Consider the following 19,694-nt stretch of genomic DNA (forward strand, 5'->3'; position numbering starts at 1 on the left):
AAATATGTACATAAAGTGTTGTAATTATATTGTAAAATGGATGGATGGATGGACGTTTAAAACAAAACAGTTATTATTAATTAGTAAGTATACATTTTTTGAGCCTTTTTAGAGAAAATCATATCATTGTAGTAAATTATGCAAATTACTCGATGATGTCATGGTAACCACGCCCATAGCCACGCCCCCACCGGCACAGGTATCTTGGCAGTTTATGGGAAACACTGCTGATAGTTGATATAATAATGCAACTGCATCATTAAGCCGACATGAACTCCATGGTGTTCAGGGATGAATAGTCTCTCCTATTGCTGCTGTACTATTTTTTCAGCTTTAGTTACATTAATCATTAGTAATGCAGCAGCCTAGTTTTGAATGGCAGGGTCCCTGCTATCACATGTTGATAAAAATATAACATTTATAGGGTTGCAACAACTAATCGATTGAATCGATTAAAATCGATTATAAAAATAGTTGCCGATTAATTTAGTCATCGATTCGTTGGATCTATGCTATGCGCATGCGCAGAGGCTTTTTTTTTATTGTTTAAATAAGCCTTTATTTATAAACTGCAACATGTACAAACAGCTGAGAAACAATAATCAAAATAAGTATGGTGCCAGTATGCTGTTTATTTTCAATAAAATACTGGAAAGGATAGAAATGTAGTTTGTCTCTTTTAGCCGATTATTAATCGAAGTAATAATCTACCGATTAATCGATTATCAAATTAATCGTTAGTTGCAGCCCTAAACATTTACATAATAAAAATCAACTACAGGCTTCCCAAATGCTGTAATAAATTAAGCATGATGAGTTGACTTGAAACTGTTTAATGTTGCACTTTTTATATGTAGAAGAAAAGTTTTGTCATTTTATTTAATCTGAATCGATTAAAATCGATTATAAAAATAGTTGCCGATTAATTTAGTCATCAATTCGTTGGATCTATGCTATGCGCATGCGCAGAGGCTTTATTATTATTTTTTTAAATAAACCTTTATTTATAAACTGCAACATGTACAAACAGCTGAGAAACAATCAAAATAAGTATGGTGCCAGTATGCTGTTTTTTTAAAATAAAATACTGGAAAGGATAGAAATGTAGTTTGTCTCTTTTATCCGATTATTCACCGATTAATCGAAGTAATAATCGACCGATTAATCGATTATCAAATTAATCGTTGGTTGCAGCCCTAAACATTTACATAATAAAAATCAACTACAGGCTTCCCAAATGCTGTAATAAATTAAGCATGATGAGTTGACTTGAAACTGTTTAATGTTGCACTTTTTATATGTAGAAGAAAAGTTTTGTCATTTTATTTAATCCGAATCGATTAAAATCGATTATAAAAATAGTTGCCGATTAATTTAGTCATCAATTCGTTGGATCTATGCTATGCGCATGTGCAGAGGCTTTTTTAAAATTTTTAAATAAACCTTTATTTATAAACTGCAACATGTACAAACAGCTGAGAAACAATAATCAAAATAAGTATGGTGCCAGTATGCTGTTTTTTTCAATAATATACTGGCAAGGACAGAAATGTAGTTGGTCTATTTTACCCGATTATTAATCGATTAATCAAATAATAATCGACCGATTAATCGATTATCAAATTAATCGTTAGTTGCAGCGATTAATTAAATGTTACATTTACATAATAAAAATCAACTACAGGCTTCCCAAATGCTGTAATAAATTAAGCATCATGAGTTGACTTGAAACTGTTTAATGTTGCACTTTTTATATGTAGAAGAAAAGTTTTGTCATTTTATTTAATCCGAATCGATTAAAATCGATTATAAAAATAGTTGCCGATGAATTTAGTCATCAATTCGTTGGATCTATGCTATGCGCATGCGCAGAGGCTTTTTTAAAATTTTTAAATAAACCTTTATTTATAAACTGCAACATGTACAAACAGCTGAGAAACAATAATCAAAATAAGTATGGTGCCAGGATGCTGTTTTTTTTTTCAATAATATACTGGCAAGGATAGAAATGTAGTTTGTCTATTTTATCCGATTATTAATCGATTAATTGAAGTAATAATCGACAGCTTAATCGATTATCAAATTAATCGTTAGTTGCAGCCCTAAACATTTACATAATAAAAATCAACTACAGGCTTCCCAAATGCTGTAATAAATTAAGCATGATGAGTTGACTTGAAACTGTTTAATGTTGCACTTTTTATATGTAGAAGAAAAGTTTTGTCATTTTATTTAATCTGAATCGATTAAAATCGATTATAAAAATAGTTGCCGATTAATTTAGTCATCAATTCGTTGGATCTATGCTATGCGCATGCACAGAGGCTTTTTTATTTTTAAAATAAACCTTTATTTATAAACTGCAACATGTACAAACAGCTGAGAAACAATAATCAAAATAAGTATGGTGCCAGTATGCTGGTTTTTTTTCAATAAAATACTGGAAAGGATAGAAATGTAGTTTGTCTCTTTTATCCAATTATTAATCGATTAATCGAAGTAATAATCGACATATTAATCGATTATCAAATTAATCGTTAGTTGCAGTTAGTTGATTTTTATTATGTAAATGTTACATTTACATAATAAAAATCAACTACAGGCTTCCCAAATGCTGTAATAAATTAAGCATGATGAGTTGACTTGAAACTGTTTAATGTTGCACTTTTTATATGTAGAAGAAAAGTTTTGTCATTTTATTTAATCTGAATCGATTAAAATCGATTATAAAAATAGTTGCCGATTAATTTAGTCATCAATTCGTTGGATCTATGCTATGCGCATGCGCAGAGGCTGTTTTATTTTTTAAATAAACCTTTATTTATAAACTGCAACATGTACAAACAGCTGAGAAACAATGATCAAAATAAGTATGGTGCCAGTATGCTGTTTTTTTTCAGTAAAATACTGGAAAGGATAGAAATGTAGTTTGTCTCTTTTATCCCATTATTAATCGAAGTAATAATCGACCGATTAATCGATTATCAAATTAATCGTTAGTTGCAGCCCTAAACATTTACATAATACAAATCAACTACAGGCTTCCCAAATGCTGTAATAAATTAAGCATGATGAGTTGACTTGAAACTGTTTAATGTTGCACTTTTTATATGTAGAAGAAAAGTTTTGTCATTTTATTTAATCTGAATCGATTAAAATCGATTATAAAAATAGCTGCCGATTAATTTAGTCATCAATTCGTTGGATCTATGCTATGCGCAGAGGCTTTTAAATTTTTTTTTAAAATAAACCTTTATTTATAAACTGCAACATGTACAAACAGCTGAGAAACAATAATCAAAATAAGTATGGTGCCAGTATGCTGTTTTTTTCAATAAAATACTGGAAAGGATAGAAATGTAGTTTGTCTCTTTTATCCGATTATTAATCGATTAATCGAAGTGATAATCGACCGATTAATCGATTATCAAATTAATCGTTAGTTGCAGCCCTGAACATTTACATAATAAAAATCAACTACAGGCTTCCCAAATGCTGTAATAAATTAAGCATGATGAGTTGACTTGAAACTGTTTAATGTTGCACTTTCTATATGTAGAAGAAAAGTTTTGTCATTTTATTTAATCCAAATCGATTCAAATCGATTATAAAAATAGTTGCCGATTAATTTAGTCATCAATTCGTTGGATTTATGCTATGCGCATGCGCAGAGTTTTTTTTTTAAATTTTTAAATAAACCTTTATTTATAAACTGCAACATGTACAAACAGCTGAGAAACAATAATCAAAATAAGTATGGTGCCAGTATGCTGGTTTTTTTCAATAATATACTGGAAAGGATAGAAATGTAGTTTGTCTCTTTTATCCCATTATTAATCGATTAATCGAAGCAATAATCGACAGATTAATCGATTATCAAATTAATCGTTAGTTGCAGCCCTAAACATTTACATAATAATAATCAACTACAGGCTTCCCAAATGCTGTAATAAATTAAGCATGATGAGTTGACTTGAAACTGTTTCATGTTGCACTTTTTATATGTAGAAGAAAATTTTTGTCATTTTATTTAATCTGAGCAAAAACTTGAGGCAGTTTAATGTTGATTAACGTGGGCAGAATTATTATAGTGTTCCCAATACTAAAAGGATAAAGCCATTGTTTACGAATTTGGTAAATAAATAACTACGGATGTCCGATAATGGCTTTTTGCCGATATCCGATATTCCGATATTGTCCAACTCTTTAATTACCGATACCGATATCAACCGATATATGCAGTCGTGGAATTAACACATTATTATGCCTAATTTGGACAACCAGGTATGGTGAAGATAAGGTACTTTTTAAAAAAATTAGTAAAATAAGATAAATAAATTAAAAACATTTTCTTGAATAAAAAAGAAAGTACAACAATATAAAAACAGTTACATAGAAACTAGCAATGAATGAAAATGAGTAAAATTAACTGTTAAAGGTTAGTACTATTAGTGGAGCAGCAGCACGCACAATCATGTGTGCTTACGGACTGTATCCCTTGCAGACTGTATTGATATATAATGTAGGAAGCAGAATATTAATAACAGAAAGAAACAACCCTTTTGTGTGAATGAGTGTAAATGGGGGAGGCAGGTTTTTTGGGTTGGTGCACTAATTGTAAGTATATCTTGTGTTTTTTATGTTGATTTAATAAAAAATAAAAAAAAATAAATAAAAAATAAAAAGATACCGATAATAAAAAAAAACGATACCGATAATTTCCGATATTACATTTTAACGCATAATTAACCAAAAAAATTATATTTTTATGTTTTCTTACCGTACTGAAAATGAACCGAACCGTGACCTCTAAACCGAGGTACGTACCCAACCGAAATTGTTGTGTACCGTTACACCCCTAGTAAATAAGGGACATTTTCTGGAAAATAAGGGAGACTTCCACCTGCATCCCTTACCCCCCACGCTAAAATAATTTGCCAGACAAACAATCGGAAGAAACCCCAAATTTAATATGGACAATATGCACCAATAGTGCACGTACATATAGTGCAATATACATACATAACAACGTTTGTGAATTTTTAAGCCAGGAGACATCAGACCTGCACTCCCCGGTTTTGGGTTTTAGTGCAGGTCATCATTAGCTGGCTATGAAAGTTGAACCCTGATCCCCCGTGCTGCTCAGAGGAGGCTCCCTGCTCAAGTTGTAAGATGCTCCACACTCATCATCAATAATCATCCAAATTAAACGCGTGAATTATTCAAAGCCGTTTTCACGCTCTGTGAGTTACAAGGCACGCTCTTGTAAGGCCGGTGGAGGTGGAAGTGGAGAGTAAAAGCATTACAGTTACCCTGAGACGAGAACGACTTCCCTCCCAGTGCCTCGCCGGGGTCTCACAAGTGCTTGTAAAGGGCAGGAACACGGACTCAATTACCCGCTTAGTCCGGCGGGTCGTCCGCCACCTCCGTCCAAAACCCACGAGCATGTGAGCCCTCTGTACTCAAAGTGATAGAGTCAAGCTGTTCCTGCTGAGCGGAGGTCAGGGTCCTTCAGTCAGCACCTCGGGTTCGGAACAGAGCACACAGGAACCCCCCCCCCCCCCCCCCCCCCCCCCACCTCATCCCTCACCAACCCAGCTGAAACTCAGCTCTCTTGCTCCCGGACCAGGTCCAAACAAACCAGGTAGCCCGCTCTCTCTCTCTCTTTTTTTTTTTTTTGCCTCTTTCCTTCTCCAGGCACGCTGTCACTCCTCTCATCACGCTCATTAATCAGAGCCGGGCAGATTAGACGTCACCATGAAAATAAACGACGCCCATCAGCCTCCATTAGAGATCCCCCAAAATTGAGGTAGCGAGCTTATAACCTCGTCTATAACCTCACGCTCGCTTGAGGATGTCCAGTTCAGTCAGCGAGTTGAACACTTTTATCTGCTATTTTGGCTTTATTGATATATACCAGGGGTCGGCAACCTGCGGCTCTAGAGCCGCATGCGGCTCTTTAGCGCCGCCCTAGTGGCTCTCTGAAGCTTTTTAAAAAATGTATGAAAAATGAAAAAAGATGAGGGGAAAAAAAATATATTTTTTGTTTTAATATGGTTTCTGTAGGAGGACAAACATGACACAAACCTCCCTAATTGTTATAAATCACACTAAACAGGCTTCACAGATTCGAGTATTTGGCGAGCGCCGTTTTGTCCTACTAATTTTGGTGGTCCTTGAACTCACCTTAGTTTGTTTACATGTAGAACTTTCTCCGACTTTCTAGGACGTGTTTTATGCCACTTCTTTTTCTGTCTCATTTTGTCCACCAAACTTTTAACGTTGTGCGTCAATGCACAAAGGTGAGTTTTGTTGATGTTATTGACTTGTGTGGAGTGCTAATCGGACATATTTGGTCACTGCATGACTGCAAGCTAATCGATGCTAACATGCTACTTAGTCTAGCTATATGTACATATTGCATCATTATGCCTCATCTGTAGCTATATTTCAGCTCATTTAGTTTCCTTTAAGTCATCTTAATTCAATTTATATCTCATGACACACTATATGTATGTAATATGGCTTTTAATTTGTTGCGGCTCCAGACAGATTTGTTTTTGTATTTTTGCTCCAATATGGCTCTTTCAACATTTTGGGTTGCCGACCCCTGATATATACCAATTTAGCTTATCTTAAAAAGGGGTGATGACTCCTCAGCACAAGCCTTGCATCCGTGTAAATACACAAGAGATAACCTTTATCAGTTGGAAAAACAACTAATGAAGTCAATATTCCAACTCGTGCACTGCAAAAACTGAAATCTAAGTAAGATGAAATATCTCAAATAAGGGTGATATTTGCTTATTTTCTGTCTGATAAGATAATTCTTCTCACTAAGCAGATTTTATGTTAGAGTGTTTTACTTGTTTTAAGTGTTTTGGTCCTGAATGATCTCAGTAAGATATTACAGCTTGTTGCTGAGATTTGATGACCTATATTGAGTAAAACATCAACTGTTGCAAAGCTGTGTCACCAACACTCACAAGTATAAAACTACTTTTTTAAAGTAATAATTTCTTATTTCAAGCATGTAAAAAAAAAAAAAGTCATGACTTTGACACAATTGTGTCTCATAATTAAAACAGATGACAGCCAAATGGACTTTGCTGTTCTATTTTCAATGAAACAATAGAAAACACATACTCATATAGTAGTACAGTTGGCACAGTACAGTAAACTGACAGTTAATATTTAAACATTTAACATTTCTAACAATTTTGAACAGAAATAGTTCATGCACATTCAGATGAATTGCTCAAAATTACAATTAAAAATGTTTTGGCCGGGGGCCGGGCTGTATATATGCGCACTAATCGACTGAAAGAGCACGCACTTGGTGCAATGATGTCATGTTATCCATGGAAAAATGCATTTTTAGACAATATGATTTGCCTGAGCGGCTAGGAGACCCCGAGAGTAACAAGCGCTTGCCTTGTTGCCTTTCCGTTAAGAACAATGAATTAGTTTTTAGTATAAGTTTGCTGGTTTCAAGAAATGTAATGCCGAGCGCATATCATTATGTCAAGATAATGGCACTAGCATTTACTTCATTTAAGAATATTTTTCAACATATTGAGCAAAAAGGTCTTTTTTTTTTCTACCAAGAAAAGTGCACTTGTTATTAGTGAGAATATACTTATTTTAAGCTATTTTGGGGTTCATTGAGGTTAGCTAATTTTACTTGTTTTGGAAAGTCTTGACAAGCCAAATTTTCTTGTTCTATTGGCAGATAATTCTGCTTAGTTCAAATAAAATACCCCTAATTTTTTTATATTTTTTTGACTATTTGCAATGTATTTTGACTTTATTGATATATACACTGTAAAAAGTCAGTGTTCAAAAACAAGAAAAAAAAAATACAAAAATTATGGGTATTTTATTTGAACTAAGCAAAATTATCTGCCAATAGAACAAGAACATTTGGCTTGTCAAGACTTCAATGAACCCAAAAATACCTTAAAATAAGTATATTCTCACTAATAACAAGTGCACTTTTCTTGGTAGAATTTTTTTTTTGACCTTTTTGCTCAATATGTTTAAAAAATATTCTTAAATGAAGTAAATGCTAGTGCCATTATCTTGACATAATGATATGCGCTCGGCATTACATTTCTTGAAACCAGCAAACTTATACTAAAAACTAGTTTATTGTTCTTAATGGAAAGGCAACAAGGCAAGCGCTTGTTACTCTCGGGGTCTCCTAGCCGCTCTATTGTCTAAAAATGCATTTTTCCATGGATAACATGACATCATCGCGCCAAGTGCGTGCTCTTTCAGTCAACTAGTGCGCATATATACAGCCCGGCCCCCGGCCAAAATGTTTTTAATTGTAATTTTGAGAAATTTACCTGAATGTGTATGAACTATTTCTGTTCAAAATTGTTATAAATGTAAAATGTTTAAATATTAACTGTCAGTTTACTGTACTGTGCCGACTGTACTACTATATGAGTACGTGTTTTCTCTTGTTTCATTGAAAATGAAATTCCGTCCGTTTTAATGACACAAAATTGTGTCAAAGTCGTGATTTGTTTTTTCATGCTTGAAGTAAGAAATTGTTACTTTAAAAAAGTAGTTTTATACTTGTGAGTGTTGATGACACAGCTTTGCAACAGTTGATATTATAGTTTCAAGCATGTTTTACTCAATATAGCTCATCAAATCTCAGCAACAAGCTGTAATATCTTACTGAGATCATTTAATATCAAATAAAACACTCTAACAAAAAAACTGCTTAGTGAGAAGAATTATCTTATCAGACAGAAAATAATATTTGAGATTTTCAATCTTACTTAGATTTCAGTTTTTGCAGTGTACAATTTAGCTCATCTTTAAAAGGGGTGATGACTCAAATACACAAGAGTTAACCTTTATTAGTTGGCAAAAAAGACAAATGAAGTCAATATTCCAACTTGTGAGTATAAAATGATTGCATTGAAGGTTATATTGGAGCCGACACACACATTTATCCAGGCTGCTTCCCTCAAAACATTAGAAGAGACAGGCAACAGTGCCACCTTTGGGTGAGACGGAGCACTGCAGAGTTGCTGGTGCAGTGATGCAGAGTATGTTCAGCCTGCAGATGTTTATCACTCTGCTCTGCCGGCCATTTAGTCACAATGAAAGGGAGGTAATGCTGGACCTTTCTAGACCCTCAGAGACCGGTCCCCTTGCCCAGAGGACTGACCGACAACGGACGACTGTTTGTGTCTGTCCATGGGAAATGGGGCGGTGTCGCCGCGGCGACAGCACCCCGAGGCCATCCATCAGTGTCATGGAGGGCGGGGAGGTATGGTATGTGTCACCTTCAAGACTAATGGACAGGAAGTACAGCCACAGCAACAACAATATTTGTAGAATATATTTCCAGACAAACTATAGAACCTGCTCTGTGCTACTTGCACACTTTAGGCTTTACATTCTGATTCGTAAGCACATTCTTCCAAGAGACAAATACAATTTAAAGTCTACTTTAGTCTACTCAGGTTGCTGTCGTGCCAGCAACCTGAGGTGTCCTTGTTCGATTCCCCGCCTTCTACCAACCTCGTCACGTCCGTCGTGTCCCTGAGCAAGACACTTCACCCTCGCTCCTGACGGGTCGCGGTTACCGTGAATTGATTAAGGTGGACCCCCGACTTAAACAAGTTGAAAAATGTATTCGGGTGTGTGAGGAGGCGTGGCCTGCGGACCTGCAGCGAGGCGGGGCACGCCGAGGCCGGATCCGAGATGGGCGACGGGCGCGTGGATGGCCCACTAGGCGCAGTTGTCTCATCACCCGTCACTGTATAAAAAGGGCAGCTGAGACGCGGAAGGCTGAAAAGTGACCGGAAGAGCGAGACGGGGAGAAGAGGCGAGTGCTGAAAAGCGACCAGAGAAGGAGGTTTATTGAAAAATAAACAAAATCTCCAAACCGTCAAGCCTGTCATGTCCGTCATTGGTGGTCCGAGGAACCTGGTGGTGTGAGTCCTCCACAAATTGCTACAGGGGGTCGTCTTCCCCCGCCTCCGGTGGCCCTACGTTGGGCGCCAATTATTAAATTATTCTTAAATTAAAATTATTATCAATTATTAAAACTTATTCAGGTGTTACCATTTAGTGGTTGATTATTAAATTATTCTTAAATTCTTAAATTAAAATTAGAATTTTTTTTTATCAATTATTAAAACGTATTCAGGTGTTACCATTTAGTGGTCAATTATCAAAATTCTTAAATTAAAATTATTATCAATTATTAAAACTTATTCGGGTGTTAACATTTAGTGGACAATTATTACAATTATTATTAAAATTATTATAATTCTTCTTAAATTATTAAATACAAATTATTAAAACTTATTCGGGTGTTACCATTTAGTGGTTAATTATTAAAATTATTATTCTTAAATTCTTAAATTAAAGTTATTAAAATGTTTTATTTTTTTATCAATTATTAAAACTTATTTGGGTGTTACCATTTAGTAGTCAATTATTAAAATTATTATCAATTATTAAAACGTATTCAGGTGTTACCATTTAGTGGTCAATTATTAAAATTATTATCAATTATCAAAACTTATTAGAGTCTCACCGTTTAGTGGTCAATTATTAAAATTATTAAATTAAAATTATTATGAATTATTAAAACTTATCGGGGTGTTACCATTTAGTGGTCAATTATTAAAATTATTATCAATTATTATTACAATTATTATAATTATTCTTAAATTCTTAAATTAAAAATTATTACATTTTTTATCAATTATTAAAACTTACTCGGGTGTTACCATTAAGTGGTCAATTATTAAAATGATTATCAATTATCAAAACTTATTCGGGTCTCACCATTTAGTGGTCAATTATTAAAATTCTTAAATATAACTTATTATCATTTATTAAAACTTATTCGGGTGTTACCATTAAGTGGTCAATTATTAAAATTATTATCAATTATTATTACAATTATTATAATTATTCTTAAATTCTCAAATTAAAATTATTACATTTTTTATCAATTATTAAAACTTATTCGGGTGTTACCATTAAGTGGTCAATTATTAAAATTATTATCAATTATCAAAACTTATTCGGGTCTCACCATTTAGTGGTCAATTATTACAATTATTATCAATTATTAAAATTATTATAATTCTTCTTAAATTCTTGAATTAAAATTATTGAAACTTATTCGGGTGTTACCATTTAGTGGTCAATTATTACAATTATTATCAATTATTAAAATTATTGTAATTCTTCTTAAATTCTTAAATTAAAATTATTAAAAATTATTCGGGTGTTACCATTTAGTGGTCAATTATTACAATTATTATCAATTATTATTACAATTATTCTAATTCTTCTTAAATTCTTAAATGAAAATTTGGAGATGTTGTTTATTTTTCAATAAACCTCCTTCTCTGGTCGCTTTTCAGCACTCTTCTCCCCATCTCGCTCTTCCGGTCGCTTTTTCAGCCTTCCGCGTCTTCGTCCCCGTCTCGCTCTCGCTTCCTCTCGGGCTCGGCTTCGTTCTCGGCCATCCACTCCGACTTCCCCAACCCCCTCCTTCCCGGCTGCTGCCCTTTTATACAGTGACAGGTGATGAGACAACTGCGCCCAGGTGGGCCATCCACGCACCTGTCGCCCATCTCGGAGCCGGCCCCGGCGTGCCCCGCCTCGCTGCAGGTCCGCAGGCCACGCCTCCACACACACCCGAATAAGTTTTTCAACTTGTTTAAGTCGGGGGTCCACGTAAATGGACCGCTTGTCTTGTTTATCAAATAAAAGCCAATTTCTAGTCACCTGGGTAACAGGTTATATACCCTGAGTGAGTGACACAGCATGATGGAGAGGAGAAGAATAAAAAAGAGAGAGCGGATTAAATCTAGATTACTTAGACCCGACTAACCTTTTTTTTTTTGTTTCCTGGTGTGCTCAGTGTTCCAAGACCGAGGGGACTTAACCTCAGCATCCGGTGACCGTGGCATCCGATCCGGAACGTTTTGTGACGTTGACCTTGGTCAGCTCCTCGGCACACGTCGGGTGGATGCCCACGGTCTCCAGCAGGTGTGAATATGTAGCCCCACACCTAAGACACACACAGTTGAGGTAAGTTAATTCACTACTTCTGCAGCGCTGTCTCACGGTGGAAACACAATGCAAAAAGTCAGTGTTCAAAAACAAGAACAAAACAATACAAAAATGAGGGGTATTTTATTTGAACTGAGCAAAATTATCTGCCAATAGAACAAGAAAATTTGGCTTGTCAAGACTTTCCAAAACAAGTAAAATTAGCTAACCTCAACGAACCCAACAATACCTTAAAATTAGAGATGTCCGATAATTAATTACCGATTCCGATATATACAGTGGTGGAATGAACACATTATCATGCCTCATTTTGTTGTGATGCCCCGCTGGATGCATTAAACAATGTAACAAGGTTTTTCAAAATAAATCAACTCAAGTTATGGAAAAAAATGCCAACATGGCACTGCCATATTTATTATTGAAGTCACAAAGTGCATTATTTTTTTTTAACATGCCTCAAAACAGCAGCTAGGAATTTGGGACATGAGGTTGAGGTGGGCGGGGTTGGGGGGGGCGGGGATTTTTTGGGGGTTAGGGGGTCGCGGGGGGTGTATATTGTAGCGTACCGGAAGAGTTAATGCTGCAAGGGGTTCTGGGTATTTGTTCTGTTGTGTTTACACTACCGTTCAAAAGTTTGGGGTCACCCATACAATTTTGTGGAATAGCCCTCATTTCTAAGAACAAGAATAGACTGTCGCGTTTCAGATGAAAGTTCTCTTTTTCTGGCCATTTTGAGCGTTTAATTGACCCCACAAATGTGATGCTCCAGAAACTCAATCTGCTTTCTTTACATCCCATCCATACCACCCACCCCCGCCAAAAAAAGAAAGAAACAACAAAAAAAACTAAATAATATCTACAAATACATCGATTAAATAAACAAAACAAAACACAAAAAAAAACAGCAAAAAAAAAGGAAATAATAATATATTAATAGTAATAATAAATAAAATAAAATAAAATATAAACAGATACATACATATGTATATATATATATATATACATATGTACATATATATATATATATATATATATATATATATATATATATATATATATATATATATATATATATATATATATATATATATATATATATATATATATATATACACTACCGTTCAAAAGTTTGGGGTCACCCATACAATTTTGTGGAATAGCCCTCATTTCTAAGAACAAGAATAGACTGTCGAGTTTCAGATGAAAGTTCTCTTTTTCTGGCCATTTTGAGCGTTTAATTGACCCCACAAATGTGATGCTCCAGAAACTCAATCTGCTTTCTTTACATCCCATCCATACCACCCACCCCCGCCAAAAAAACAAAGAAACAACAAAAAAAACTAAATAATATCTACAAATACATCGATTAAATAAACAAAACAAAACACAAAAAAAAACAGCAAAAAAAAGGAAATAATAATACATTAATAGTAATAATAAATAAAATAAAATAAAATATAAACAGATACATACATATGTATATATATATATATATATATATATATATATATATATATATATATATATATATATATATATATATATATATATATATATATATATATATATATATACATATATATATATATATATATATATATATATATATATATATATATATATATACATATATATATATATATATATATATACACTACCGTTCAAAAGTTTGGGGTCACCCATACAATTTTGTGGAATAGCCCTCATTTCTAAGAACAAGAATAGACTGTCGAGTTTCAGATGAAAGTTCTCTTTTTCTGGCCATTTTGAGCGTTTAATTGACCCCACAAATGTGATGCTCCAGAAACTCAATCTGCTTTCTTTACATCCCATCCATACCACCCACCCCCGCCAAAAAAAGAAAGAAACAACAAAAAAAACTAAATAATATCTACAAATACATTGATTAAATAAACAAAACAAAACACACAAAAAAACAGCAAAAAAAAAAGAAATAATAATACATTAATAGTAATAATAAATAAAATAAAATATAAACAGATACATACATATGTATATATATATATATATACAGCATATATATACATACATAAACACATATATACACTACCGTTCAAAAGTTTGGGGTCACCCAAACAATTTTGTGGAATAGCCTTCATTTCTAAGAACAAGAATAGACTGTCGAGTTTCAGATGAAAGTTCTCTTTTTCTGGCCATTTTGAGCGTTTAATTGACCCCACAAATGTGATGCTCCAGAAACTCAATCTGCTCAAAGGAAGGTCAGTTTTGTAGCTTCTGTAACGAGCTAAACTGTTTTCAGATGTGTGAACATGATTGCACAAGGGTTTTTCTAATCATCAATTAGCCTTCTGAGCCAATGAGCAAACACATTGCACCATTAGAACACTGGAGTGATAGTTGCTGGAAATGGGCCTCTATACACCTATGTAGATATTGCACCAAAAACCAGACATTTGCAGCTAGAATAGTCATTTACCACGTTAGCAATGAGTGTATTTCTTTAAAGTTAAGACTAGTTTAAAGTTATCTTCATTTAAAAGTACAGTGCTTTTCCTTCAAAAATAAGGACATTTCAATGTGACCCCAAACTTTTGAACGGTAGTGTATGTTGTGTTACGGTGCGGATGTTCTCCCGAAATGTGTTTGTCATTCTTGTTTGGTGTGGTTTCACAGTGTGGCGCATATTTGTAACAGTGTTAAAGTTGTTTATACGGTCACCCTCAGTGTGACCTGTATGGCTGTTGACCAAGTATGCATGCATTCACTTGTGTGTGTGAAAAGCCATAGATATTATGTGATTGGGCCGGCACGCAAAGGCAGTGCCTTTAAGGTTTATTGGCGCTCTGTACTTCTCCCTACGTCCGTGTACACAGCGGCGTTTTAAAAAGTCATACATTTTACTTTTTGAAACAGATACCGATTATTTCCGATATTACATTTTAAAGCATTTATCGGCCGATAAAATCGGCAGTCCGATATTATCGGACATCTCTACTTAAAACAAGTATATTCTCACTAATAACAACTGTACTACTATATGAGTACATATTTTCTATTGTTTCATTGAAAATAAAACAATTTTTATTGTTTTTTTTTATTAATGATTTTAATGATAATATCAATGAGGGATTTTTAATCACTGCTATTTTGAAATTGTTACTAATGTTGATACTGTTCTTGATGGTATTCATTTTTGTTTCGCTACTTTTGGATTGTTCCATGTCATGTTTGTGTGTCCTCAATTGCTCTGTTTATTGCCATTCTGGGTGTTGCTGGGTCGGGTTTGGTTTTGGAGTTGGATTGCATTGTTGTGGTGTTTTTGTGTGTTGTTTTGTTGAATTAATTAATATATTCATGAAAAAATAAATAAAATAAAATAAAAAAAATATTAAAAAATATAAAATAAAATAAAATAAAACTGTCTATTTTTTGTACAAATATTTTTTCAATTATTTTAGAGAATTGTGACAGCAGTGACACTGGTCTGTAATGAGTAAATTTATGTTTATCTCCCGTTTTAAAGAGTGGAATTACCTTTGCTACCTTCATTCTATTTGGAAAGGTCACTGTTTGAAAATTTTTAAAAAAATTAAAATAAAAATACAAAATAAAAAAAAAATAAAAAAATAAAAAATAAAACAGCAAAGTCCATTTGGCTGTCATCTGTTTTAATTATGAGACAAAATTGTGTCAAAATAATGATTTTTTTTTTCATGCTTGAAATAAGAAATGATTACTTTAAAAAAGTAGTTTTATACTTGTGAGTGTTGATGACACAGCTTTGCAACAGTTGATATTCTAGTTTCAAGCATGTTTTACTCAATATAGCTCATCAAATCTCAGCAACAAGCTGTAATATTAGGACCAAAACACTTAAAACAAGTAAAACACTCTAACATAAAATCTGCTTAGTGAGAAGAATTATCTTATCAGACAGAAAATAAGCAAATATCACCCTTATTTCAGATATTTCATCTTACTTAGATTTCAGTTTTTGCAGTGTAGCAGTCGACTACTTACTGGAAGCCCATGGCAAAGCCCTGCGTGACCTCTCCTGCATTCGGACCAGTAAAGTGCAGACCCAGGATTTTCTGGACGCCGGCCCGCTCACATATCACCTGAGAGGGTAAGAAAACACTTCAGGATATGTCGGTGGTTGGTCTGCAAAGTCATTGAGATTTGTCAGAATTGATGACTCTGGAGGCTCTTGAAGCTGATGGCAGTGGAACCTCAATTTACAAAGCCCTCAATCAATCAATCAAAGTTAACTTATACAAACTGATTATACGAATGTGTGGTGGGGTGTGTCAGGATCGGCTTCGAGATTAGTGACAGGTGCGTAGATGACACAGCTGTGAGTGTTTGTCTGATCACCTGTCGCTCTGTTAAAGGCAGCGGTCGGGAAGGAGAGGAGGTTGTTGATGGTGGAGAAACTTGAACATGGCTGAAAAGCACACTTTATTGCAAAATAAATCATTGTTCGCAAAGATGAACACGGCTGTCATGTCCATCATTGGTGGTCCAGAGAACCCGGAGGAGCAAGACCTCCACAACGATCTACCATGAATTGACTATGTGGACCCCGACAAGTTGAAAAATGTATTCGGGTGTTACCATTTAGTGGTCAATTGTACGGAATATGTACTGAACTGTGCAACCTACTAATAAAAGTTTCAATCAATCAATCAATACTCGATTTACGACCCACAGACCAAGTAGAAATTTGCTTTGTCGTACAAAAGTTTCGTTCCCCTTTTGCGTGCCTGCAAAGGAGCCATTGCGTATCGAGTGCTCTTGTTAGCTCATCATCGGCGGTCACTCGAACGAGTATGACGATCCTCCTGGTAGGCGTGTATCCCTTTATGGTGGATGCCTGTGCGTGACTTAGTTTAACGTGGGGAGACTGGTGTCACCACACGATCCTTGACAGAATCGGGTCAGGGTCCCAGTGGCATGGAGTCCAAGACGACTGGAGGACCCTTTTCTGCTGCAGCCTTCTTCCGCCATCGCAGCCGTTGTGGTAGTTCTTAAATCTACCCGTCTTCCGCCTGCTCCGGCGTTGAGGTCTTCACCGTATCCCTGGCTAGGGGGCAGTCAGGTACTAGGCCTTTGCCAAGGGCCACCTGGGGTAACAGTAGGAAAGGGGTTAACCTCCTAGTGCCCCAAAACCCCATAGAGGAGCCTCCACTGCCGGATCATGCCCAGGACGTCTTGTTAGCTACCGTGCTAATTGCTACTTGATGTGCTTTATAAGTGGTTTTTAGCCTTTTCTACTTCATTTTTGTAGTTTTTCCAATGAAATTAGATCCTACTGTACATTAATCATAATAATACCAAATCGTAAATATAATGGAATGCTGAAAATGCCAAACAAATTGGTGTAAGCCATTTAAATGCCGCAACCGTCAGTAAGGATAACAATGGCATATTTGAAGAGGGAAAATAACCTGCTCCTGTAAAACAGACGGTGTTAACGAAGCAGTATATTGATCCAATTATTGAGACTTCTTCCTACCAATAAGTCAGTCTGCCCCACCCTTGCAAAACACCTATAAAAAAGCCCAAACATGTTTCATTTATTTTATAATTTTTTAAAATTAAATCGTTTATTTCTATATTTTATATGTCCTTCTGTGTTAATTTAGGTATAATTGGTTCATATGGTTCTCTGCACCAAAATTCATCAATTAAACTTCTTCAAATTCTTCTCCAGATTTTGGCGCGCTCTAACTTCCACATTGTTCATCCGATCCAAACCCTTGCAACTTCAAACTGTTCAGCCTATTCGGGAATCGCGGGATTTCCCTTGACAAAAAACAAAAATTCCCAGATTTCCCAGAGTTACAGGTTTTCCTGGACATTGTTCCCATTCAAAATGAATTGGCCATTTTTCAAACTTCCACCATTTCCACATTTTTCAACCAATTCAAACCATTCCACCGTCAAAACATTCCACCATCCTGGAAATTTTAACTACATTTTTTACAAGTTAAAAAAAATTCCAGGACTTTCCAGAATTCCTGGTTTTCCAAAGCCCTATTTCCACCCTTTTTTTCTGGCGACTACTCCTTCCACATTTTTCAATGCATTTCAACCGTTCCACCGTCAAAACATTCCTCTTAATCAGGACAAAAAACAAACTGGAAAAATTTCGGTTTTCTCGAAATTCCAGGAATTCCGTAACACCATTTCTCAATTCAACATTGTGGAGGTTGCCCACCAGTGGGTTCCTCAGACCACCAACTACTGCCACGAGAGCCCGGATCAGGGTTACAACACTGTTTTATTTTCATAAATTCGTGCAGGGGTTTTGTCTCTCTCGCTCTCACTCCAGCTCCAACAACGTGTCTCATCCCGGCTGCTGCTAATAAAGGCGACAGGTGATTAGATAACAAGGCCCACATGGGCCATCTACGCACCTGTCGCTGTCTTCGAGGCCGGGTCCTGGCACACCCCGTTCCGCGGCAGGCCCGCAGGCCACGCCCCCCCTCCACAAACATGTTACTACTTCAACATTTCTCGACCGATTTGAAAAATTCCAACACAATTGTGGGAATTCAAATGCAAATCACTACCATGTTTTCTGGGACTGCTCCACCATAAAGGACTACTGGAAAGAGATACACCAAGCTCTACAGGATATTTTCAAACGTGAAATACCCCTCGAAAGTAAAACTTTGTTTTTTGGACATGTACTTTAGGACTGGCTGAAGAAAGATAAACACTTAATGAATATCCTACTGGTGGCTTGTAAAAAGACCATTACTAGGAAATGGATATCCCAGGAGAGCCCAACTTTGAAGCAATGGATGGAAACAACAATGGACATATATAAAATGGAGAAGATAACTGCCTTTATTAATTATAAATTGGAGAAATTTACTTCATACAGGGAAAATTGGGTCAACTATGTCATGCCCCATAAACCTGACTTTAATTTTTAGAAATGAGTCATTGTACTGCAAAAAAAAAAAAAAATCCTATATCCCTATATGTGTATACACTACCGTTCAAAAGTTTGGGGTCAGCCAAACAATTTTGTGTTTGAGCCTTCATTTCTAAGAACAAGAATAGACTGTCGAGTTTCAGATGAAAGTTCTCTTTTTCTGGCCATTTTGAGCGTTTAATTGACCCTCACAAATATGATGCTCCAGAAACTCAATCTGCTCAAAGGAAGGTCAGTTTTGTAGCTTCTGTAACGAGCTAAACTGTTTTCAGATGTGTGAACATGATTGCACAAGGGTTTTCTAATCATCAATTAGCCTTCTGAGCCAATGAGCAAACACATTGTACCATTAGAACACTGGAGTGATAGTTGCTGGAAATGGGCCTCTATACACCTATGTAGATATTGCACCAAAAACCAGACATTTGCAGCTAGAATAGTCATTTACCACATTAGCAATGTATAGAGTGTATTTCTTTAAAGTTAAGACTAGTTTAAAGTTATCTTCATTGAAAAGTACAGTGCTTTTCCTTCAAAAATAAGGACATTTCAATGTGACCCCAAACTTTTGAACGGTAGTGTATATATATATATATATATATATATATATATATGTATCTGTTTATATTTTATTTTATTTATTATTACTATTAATGTATTATTATTTCCTTTTTTTTGCTGTTTTTTGTTTTGTTTATTT

At 35.1% G+C, this 19,694-nt stretch overlaps 1 protein-coding gene across 1 annotated transcript in view; it reads right to left on the bottom strand.

Annotated features, from left to right (window-relative positions):
• Window positions 1–11,738: 11,738 nt before the first annotated feature.
• The window catches only part of LOC133652639 (thioredoxin reductase 2, mitochondrial-like), an 82,440-nt gene continuing 74,484 nt past the window's right edge, over window positions 11,739–19,694 (bottom strand). Inside the window, exons 16-17 of the mRNA XM_062051605.1 lie at window positions 16,069–16,166; window positions 11,739–12,064 (exon numbers count right to left, since the gene is read on the bottom strand). Coding sequence (XP_061907589.1) covers window positions 11,941–12,064; window positions 16,069–16,166 — 222 coding nt within the window. The 3' untranslated portion in view covers window positions 11,739–11,940. The remainder of the gene's footprint in view (window positions 12,065–16,068; window positions 16,167–19,694) is intronic.

The sequence above is a fragment of the Entelurus aequoreus genome, linkage group LG06 (genome assembly GCF_033978785.1).
Source record: "Entelurus aequoreus isolate RoL-2023_Sb linkage group LG06, RoL_Eaeq_v1.1, whole genome shotgun sequence".
NCBI classification, from domain to species: Eukaryota; Metazoa; Chordata; class Actinopteri; order Syngnathiformes; family Syngnathidae; genus Entelurus; species Entelurus aequoreus.